General features: G+C 38.2%; 1 protein-coding gene across 1 annotated transcript; it reads left to right on the forward strand.

Moving 5' to 3' along the window:
* Positions 1-414: 414 nt before the first annotated feature.
* On the forward strand, positions 415-6,733 carry LOC145105580 (eukaryotic translation initiation factor 4G-like). Its single transcript, XM_079042665.1, has 9 exons — positions 415-706; positions 856-1,068; positions 1,172-1,314; positions 1,473-1,628; positions 1,784-1,857; positions 1,970-2,026; positions 2,139-5,797; positions 5,879-6,070; positions 6,168-6,733. Exons 2-9 carry the CDS (start codon positions 896-898, stop codon positions 6,496-6,498), a joined length of 4,785 nt encoding a protein of 1,594 aa, XP_078898791.1. The 5' UTR covers positions 415-706; positions 856-895; the 3' UTR covers positions 6,499-6,733.
* Positions 6,734-8,697: the final 1,964 nt, after the last annotated feature.

Consider the following 8,697-nt stretch of genomic DNA (forward strand, 5'->3'; position numbering starts at 1 on the left):
TATTCCGGATTTTGAAATTCAAGTTTTTGATCCGGAACATGTACGAAAACTCCATAATGGGCATTTCAGAAGCAACGAAATGGGTCAGCCCACCAGAAAACGAGTCCAAAATACGTTAAGAAACAACCTATTTCGAAGAATGTGGTTATTTTGAAAAAAAAATAGGTTATAGTTTTTAAAAACACACAAAAAAAATGTTAGTTTACTCAATGTCCCCACAAAAAATGTTAGTTTACTCAATTTCCACATAATAAATTCCATTTAAAAAACATTATCAAAATGAAAGGCTTCTTAAAAGTTAAGATACATTGTCAAAGTGTTTGTATTTTTGTTAATTTTAAGAAAGGACAATTAGAAGAATTTGTAGGAGAAAATGTGAATTTGCATTTTACAATTACACCCGTAGCGGTAGAGGAGTAGTGTAAGATTGAGGTCTCCAGTCTCCACACAACACATAATACGAAGGGTTCTACGATGCGCCACCGACCCATTCGGGCGGATTTTTTCGATCTCCTACAAAACCTATCTTTTCACAATCTGACCAGGTTCTGTTAGTTTACCTTACCAATATCATCATCACTCTCCCTCTTCCTCTTTCCCCCCTCTCTCTTTTCTTCTCCGGTGTCATGGTTTCGGTTTTTCCTTGTCGGTGTACCAATCACTAAACCCTAATTGTCCGTTTATCTTTCTATCTCTGTTACTTCTGGTAAGTGGTTAAACAAAAAACACACGCTTTCCACGTTTGATTTCTGTAATGTTGGATTGGGTCACGATTAAATTACTGTAATTTGGATTTCACGTGATTTGATCGGAGAGATCCGACTAATTTTATTATTGGGTATTTTTGATTATTAGGGAAAGAAAAAGATTGTGTCTTTCGTGAGGAATTGGATATATGTCCGTCAATCAATCAAAGGGTAACAACAACGAGTCGCAACAGTACAGACGATCCGGTCGATCTGGTAATCCTGCTACGCAAAGGAACTTTTCAGGTGGTGGTGGTGCCGGGAAGGGCGGCGGCGGCAGTACCACCGCCCCTCCTTCCTCTTCGTTAAATTCGGGTAAAAGGTAAAACTTAATCGGGTCTTGTTACTCTTTCAATACGTTTATGTGAATTTAGGGCTTGTTTTTATTTTTTTAATGCTTTCATATCTGGGATTCTTTCATATAGCTTTAAGAAGGTGGTTAGTAATGCACAAGGAGCACAAAATAGGGTACCCGGTCAGAATCCGAATGTGAATTTGAGTACTTCAAATTCTCCCGCTGTTGGCAGAGCTGTGCAGAATGGCGCACATATTCAACCGCCATTAAGTGGTATGTTTGCAACTCAATACCTCGCAACAACATTCAATTTGGATAATTCTCTTGTTTTTAATCTACTTTTTATCCTAGCAAGCTTAAATTTGTGGGCTTTATTGTTTTCCTTCAATTGAACCATGACTAAATTAACATTGTTTATTTTATCATTGTAGGAACACCTGATGCTTCATCAACAGGTCCTACTGTAAAGCCAACTGATGCATCAGTCCAGAAAAGCAGCCCAGGTCTGCCAAAGGCCCCACAAAGTAATGCTGTTCCTTCTGGTTCTAGCTCTACTGGTGCAACAGGTCCTGCAACTCCTGTTAAAGGTGCGACTATAAAGATTGTATTGTTTGAAATGTGAATTGTGATACATTTTGCACTTTACTTTTCATGAGTTTGACTAATGGAGATATTATTATAAACTAAGTTTGAGTTGCATTATTTACAAGGTGTCTGTTGATATATTCTTCTCTATATTTAGGCTCAGCAGATGCTTCTAAAGGATTTCCTCTTCAATTTGGATCTCTCAGTCCCGGTGTCATGAACGGAATGCAGGTATTAATTATACTCTACATAGGTTTTTGTAAATAGCTTCTGAATTCTGAATTGTGTAGTATCATCAATCATGACCTTTCTAAAATCATTATGTTCTTATGGTTTTTTTTAGGTACCTGCCCGAACCAACTCTGCCCCACCAAATCTGGATGAGCAAAAACGGGTCCAGGTGTGTGTTTCTTGTTCATTGTTTCATATATTCCTAACATAAAAATATGTTAATCTTAATCGTTAATAGTTCATATCAATTTAAAGCATATTATGTGGATATTTTCTTGCAGGCTCGTCTTGAATCCTTAAAAGCTACTTCAAATCAAAATCCACCTGTTCCAAAACCAAGGAAAGATGGTGGGAGTGTTGACCAGTCTAATGTGAGTGAACCCCATCCTACCCCAAAAGAAAAAAGGGATGTGCTTTCTTCTTCTACTACTACTACTACTACTACTGCTCCAATCAAGCCTTCTGGTCCTCCTATGCCTTCTATCCCTAGTGTTCCAATGCAGATACCTTTTCACCAATCCCAAAATTATCTCCAATTTGGTGGACCAAATCCACCATTGCAATCACAACCCATGGTGAACACATCAATGCCTGTTCCACTCCCCATGCATTTACCAGTTGGCAACCCGCCATTTGTCCCAGGTATTCAGCATCATCCAATGTCATCTCAGGGGATCATTCATCAAAATCAAGGTCTGAATTTCACCTCTCAGATGGGTCATCAGATTGGAAACATGGGAATGGGTATAGGACCACAGTTAGGGCCACAATACCAACAACAGCAGATGGGAAATTTTGGTGGGACCCGAAGAACTGTGAAGATCACTCACCCAGACACCCATGAGGAGCTCAGACTCGATAAAAGAACCGATGTGTATCCAAATGGTGCACCCTCTGGTCCAAGGTCACACCCTCATGGCCCACCATCATTCCCCACTCCACACCCACACCCACACCCAATGAATTATTATCCAAATTCTTACAATGCCAGTCCTATGTTTTACCCTCCACCTGGTTCTAGTAACCCTTTAACTAGTGCACAGATCACTCCTGCTTCTCAGCCACCCAGGTTTTACAATCAGCAGCCTTCTAAACAGGTGACAGTTAAACCTGCAGTGAGTGCAAGTGCACATGTGGAAAAGGTTGGTGACTCGCTAGCCATTGACAAAACTGAGATTCCTAAAATTCAAAAGCCAGGTGGTGAAAGTCACTCTACTCTTCCTCATAAAGAATCTGAGGTGGTCGCCGGAATCTCTTTACCGGAGCCTGCCGCTAGCAAGCCGTCTGCTTCTTCTGTTGCCACTGAGGATGCCATGTCACCTAAGCATCCTACTGGCAAAAAGGTTCAAGAAGCCCTTCATGGTGATGATAGTGTTCAAGAACCGACTTTATCCTTGGAAACCAACAAGGATGTGGTAGAAGTTAGTAAGAAAGTTGATGGTGATGAAAAAGATCTTGTATCTACTGAAGTTATTGGTTCAGGGGCTGATTCTGACAAGTCTCTTAAAGTTGAAGGGCCGGTAAGTGAAATTGTCGGGTCAAAAGAAGAAAGCAAGGATTCTGTTGACCAAGTTCAACTTAGCACTGTGGAGACTGTTTCCATGGTGACTCCTGAAGCACAAGAGAAAGAATCTTTAAACAATATAGATGTTAAATCATCGGTATCAATTCCCACTTCAGAGGTTAATGTCCTTACTGCTGAAACTTCATTGCTAAATTTAGAGGAGGGCCCACATGCTGTCCCAGAGACACCACCTTTGACTTTAGAAGTAGAGGGTTTGGTTGATAAAGCTGTTCTTGAAACAGGTAAGGTTAAGGGTAGTAGTAGTAGTACACCTAAAGGGAAGAAAAAAATAAAAGAAATCTTGAAAAATGCTGATGCACGAGGTTCAACTTCTGATCTTTACAATGCTTATAAACGTCCAGAAGAAAAGAAAGAAACTTCAGCTTCTGAGATGGTTGAATCTTCTTCTGACATTATAACAAAGCAAGAACCCGTTGATTTGACTAAAAAAGATGTTAAATTTGAGCCAGATGATTGGGAAGATGCTGCGGACATTTCTACCCCTAAACTGGAACAGGTAAAACATAACAGTGAGGTTGACAATGAAGGAATGACTAAAAAGTATTCCAGAGACTTCCTCCTGAAATTCTCCGAGCAGTGTACCGATCTTCCGGAAGGTTTCGAGGTAACAACCGACATAGCTGAAGTCTTGATGGGCTCAAGTATGGGCCCAAGCCCACATCCAAGCCCAAGACCAGGGGCAGGCCCACGGCTGGACCGCCGGTCAAGTAATGTAGGTGAAGATGACAAGTGGAATAAAGGTCCCGGGCCCATGGGTCCAGGGCGCGACATGCGGGTCGGGATCGACCCGGGATATAACGTATCCGGTTTTCGTGGGAACCATGGTGTGTTGCGGACCCCACGCCCACAGCAACCTGGTTACACCACCGGTGGTGGCATTCTCTCTGGCCCGATTCAATCCCCGGGCCCGCAGGGCTACCGTAATAACTCTGATTCCGACAGGTGGCAACGTGCGGGTGGCTATCAGAAAGGGTTAATTCCTTCCCCTACTCCAATGCCTGTGATGCATAAAGCCGAAAGGAAGTATGAAATTGGAAAGATTACAGATGAGGAACAGGCAAAACAAAGGCAGTTGAAAGGTATTCTAAATAAGTTGACACCTCAGAACTTTGAGAAACTATTTGAACAAGTGAAACAAGTGAACATAGACAATGCGGGTACTTTGTCTGGTGTGATTTCTCAGATATTTGATAAGGCGTTGATGGAACCGACTTTTGTTGAAATGTATGCCAATTTTTGTTCCCGGTTGTCTGTGGAATTGCCTGATTTTAGTGAAGACAATGAGAAGATTACTTTTAAAAGATTACTATTGAACAAATGTCAAGAGGAATTTGAAAGAGGTGAGAGAGAACAAGCAGAAGCTAATAGAACCGATGACGAAGGTGAAGTGAAACAAACAGAAGAACAAAGGGAGGAGAAAAGAGTTCAGGCGAGAAGACGTATGTTGGGTAATATCAGACTTATTGGTGAATTATACAAAAAGAAAATGTTGACAGAAAGAATCATGCACGAATGCATAAAGAAATTATTCGGTGAAGATGAGGAGAACATCGAGTCATTATGCAAACTAATGAGCACAATAGGGGAAATGATTGATCACGCGAAAGCCAAAGAGCATATGGATGTCTACTTCGACATGATGTTAAAGCTATCGAATAACATGAAACTTTCATCGCGTGTACGCTTCATGTTAAAAGACGTAATCGACCTCCGAAAGAACAGATGGCAACAAAGACGAAAAGTCGAAGGCCCGAAAAAGATCGAGGAAGTACACCGCGATGCAGCCCAAGAGCGCCAGGCCCAAAGCAACCGACTGGCCCGTGGGCCCAACCCTAACCCGTCTCTTAGACGTGGTCAGGGTCAGCCCATGGACTTTGGGCCAAAAGGGTCGAATCTTTTACCAAATCCTCAAATGGGTTACCGTGGGTCACCACAACAGACACGCGGTTATGGTAATCAAGATTCGCGATTTGAAGAAAGGCATTCGTTTGAAAACAGGACTTTGTCGGTCCCGTTACGGCCCGTTGGAGATGACAATATTACCCTTGGCCCGCAAGGCGGGCTTGCTAGAGGGATGTCGGTTAGAGGGCAACCGTCTATGAGAGTAATTGGTGGCCCCAACCCGAATGGGTACGGGTCTGGACCCGAAAGACCGGGTTACGGGCCACGAGATGATTTGGGCGGTCCAAGATACTCCCCGCGACCCGCTTACGAACCGGAACATCGGGTCCCGCCGTCTTCACCTCCGCCACGTGGGCGGGTGCCTACGCCACCGCAAAGTGGATCTTCGGATAAGGTTTTGTCTGAAGATCGGTTACATGACATGTCTGTAGAGGCGATTAAAGAGTTTTACAGGTATTATAATTGTATAATCAATGTTTTTTTTTTGTTATTAGCAATGTACTTTTATGTTAACAATGATTTTTTTTTTGTTAGTGCGAGAGACGAGAAAGAAGTTGCTTTGTGTGTAAAAGACCTAAACGCCCCTGGTTTCTATCCATCGATGATATCGATTTGGGTGACGGATTCGTTTGAAAGAAAAGACATGGATCGGGAATCACTTGCTAAACTTCTAATCAATCTTACAAAATCTCAAGAAATTATAAGTGAAGAGGCCCTCGTTAAAGGGTAAATAATATATCTTTTTTTTTTTTAAATTAACACATACTTACACGTTTAACTCTGTGTTTTTACTTTTTGTACGTATATGTTTTTTTTTTTTCAGATTCGAGTCTGTTCTGATGACATTAGAGGATGCGGTGAATGATGCTCCAAAAGCGGGGGAGTTTCTTGGTCGAATGTTTGCAAGGGTAATATTGGAAAATGTGATACCGTATAAAGAAGTATGGCGTTTGATATACGAAGGTGGAGAGGAGCAGGGGCGATTGGTGGAAATTGGTCTTGCAGCTGAAGTTGTTGGAGTGATTCTGGAGATTGTTAAATCGGAGAAAGGTGATTCCTTTTTGAATGATTTGCGTGAAGCTTCTGATCCAAAGCTAGACAAATTTCGGTTTCCTGGAATTAAAAAAGCAACGAGGTTAGATAAGTTTATTTAGATCGATGATCATAAGTAAGGATGCTCATTTTATCTTTTGTTAGAAAAAGAAGAAATTCAAATCTTTAAATCTTTTATGGGTTTGATAGGGGGATTGGTATATATATCTATATATCTATATATCTATATCTATTTGTAGGAGGGTTTTTGGTCCTTCGTTGTTATTGTTCTCGACTTGAAAAATATTAACCATGATCCTTAAAAGATTCAAATGAGCATCTAGATTTTACTTGACTTATGGTTGGTTATATACTCTTTTTATATTTGAATATGTATTTTGTGTGCAATATATTTGTTGGTTTTTGATTGTTGGATCTTTTGTTTGGTCTTTTTAAAAGTATTTTCTGACATTAGATTGATGATTGTAGAAAATATATTCCTAGATCACCTGGCAATGACTTCTTTACTTTATAATCTAAAGTTTACTCTATTTGTCTTTTTAAATTATTATGTGGGGCAATCGAGCTTTCATCTTTCTGCCTGCACCAATTAAATTGTGGAAAATCGCTGTGCTGATAATGAAATACAATCCAATAGTTGTTTATATATAATGACTCGTCGTATGTTTTTGTATAATAGCTATGGGTCAAATGTCAACCACTAGATATTTTTTTTAAAGAAAAATTCATGCAAGCATGATTGATAAATTAGAAATTTTCTTTAAAAACAAGAATAATAGCTTACAAATTAGAAAAAAATTTAAACCCAAGAATAGTTTATATATTTTATGATAAAAGTTCTAAATCATGTAATTCATCTACAAAATCCGAAGTTCATATACCATTGTCAAAGTGACCTGGCTGTGATTATTTAGAATTCCAACATTTTAAAATGAAGTCAATTTGAAGTTTGAATCTCAAAAGCTTCAACCATATTCTATTAGAACGAATGTGTAATTATGCCAAGTATTCTGTTACAAGTTAAAACTTTTTAAACATCAACATAACCTCGTATCTATTTCCGTGGCTTGTTTGTAAATTGTAAATATTCTTGGTAAATTTGAAAAAGATAAGTTATATTTGTGTATTGGTTATGTTTAATTTTTAGTTTGTGTCAAATTAATATCTTATATTTTGTATTTATAGGTTGAATATTCTTTATGTATTTTGTTTAGAACCACAATATGTTAGATTTTGGGTTTCTGAATAACAATAAATAACTTGGATAATTCAAGGATCATGTTTGAAAAACACCTCTTAAAATCTGTGATTTCAACCCTATTAGTTGGGTACACGAAATCTGATTTGGGATATTCCAAGAACAAATCGACTTGGAATACAAACTTATTTTAAATTTGAAACATATAATATACCTTGCTTTGTTGTGTTTTGAGAGACAGAATGCAGAGAGAAAGAGAAGTAGTTTTCTTTATATATGAAGAAGACTACAGTTAATAGGGAAAAACGATGTGAATATTAGGTCATAAAATGTGGTCCAAATCACCTTGCTAGGAGGCTCTCCCCCTGCCCTTTTGACCATAGACCTCGCCAATGGTGTTGCCCCTTGGAACCATGCCCCCATGGACATTGCACCTGGATCCTTGTATTTCTGAGTTCACATTTATCAATCCAAGTGTGCACCTCACATCTTTAATCTCGAAAAATAAAATAAACTTAGTATCTCAATAGTAATAGTAACTACACCAAAACCACCAACATATTATTATTATTATTATTATTGTTATTATTATCTCAAATTTAGATAAGTTTATATAAATTTGAAATCTGGATAGTTTGTTTAATATTAATAATCTGTTTGACAAACTAGTTGAAAAACTAATTATTGTATTATAGTATAATGGATAGTTAATAAACAAATTGGTAAAGTAATATAACATTTAATAAAAAGAAGTTGGTAACGATGATAACAAATATTAAATGACATAGAATAGAATGATATTAACAAACAATGAGCAACCAAGAATGTCCACAATAAAAAAGTTTTTTCACAAAACCTTTTACCAAATCTCAAACCCAAAAAGTTTACAAACACTCGTTATAGAAAAGTTAAAAAAAAAATAGTTTCTTTATGGTCAATCATATAAAATATGCAATAATAAAATAATAAAATGATATTACTTTTAGCCATAAAGCTTGTTAATTCACAAGCTTTGTGAAGAAAAAAAAAAATCTCTCCAATAGCTTCTTAAAATTTTGAGACCTTTTTCCTTGAAAAACCTCTTTAAAAGAACTTTTAAAAA

The sequence above is a fragment of the Lactuca virosa genome, chromosome 4 (assembly GCF_052849685.1).
Source record: "Lactuca virosa cultivar CGN04683 chromosome 4, Lactuca_virosa_CGN04683_v6, whole genome shotgun sequence".
Taxonomy (NCBI): domain Eukaryota; kingdom Viridiplantae; phylum Streptophyta; class Magnoliopsida; order Asterales; family Asteraceae; genus Lactuca; species Lactuca virosa.

Excerpts from the sequence above, each read along its gene's own strand:
- LOC145105580 (XM_079042665.1), top strand. The coding sequence starts at position 896 with ATGTCCGTCAATCAATCAAAGGGTAACAACAACGAGTCGCAACAGTAC. Across the intron at positions 1,629-1,783 it reads TCCTGCAACTCCTGTTAAAG|GCTCAGCAGATGCTTCTAAA; the intron begins GTGCGACTATAA and ends CTCTATATTTAG. Across the intron at positions 6,071-6,167 it reads GAAGAGGCCCTCGTTAAAGG|ATTCGAGTCTGTTCTGATGA; the intron begins GTAAATAATATA and ends TTTTTTTTTCAG.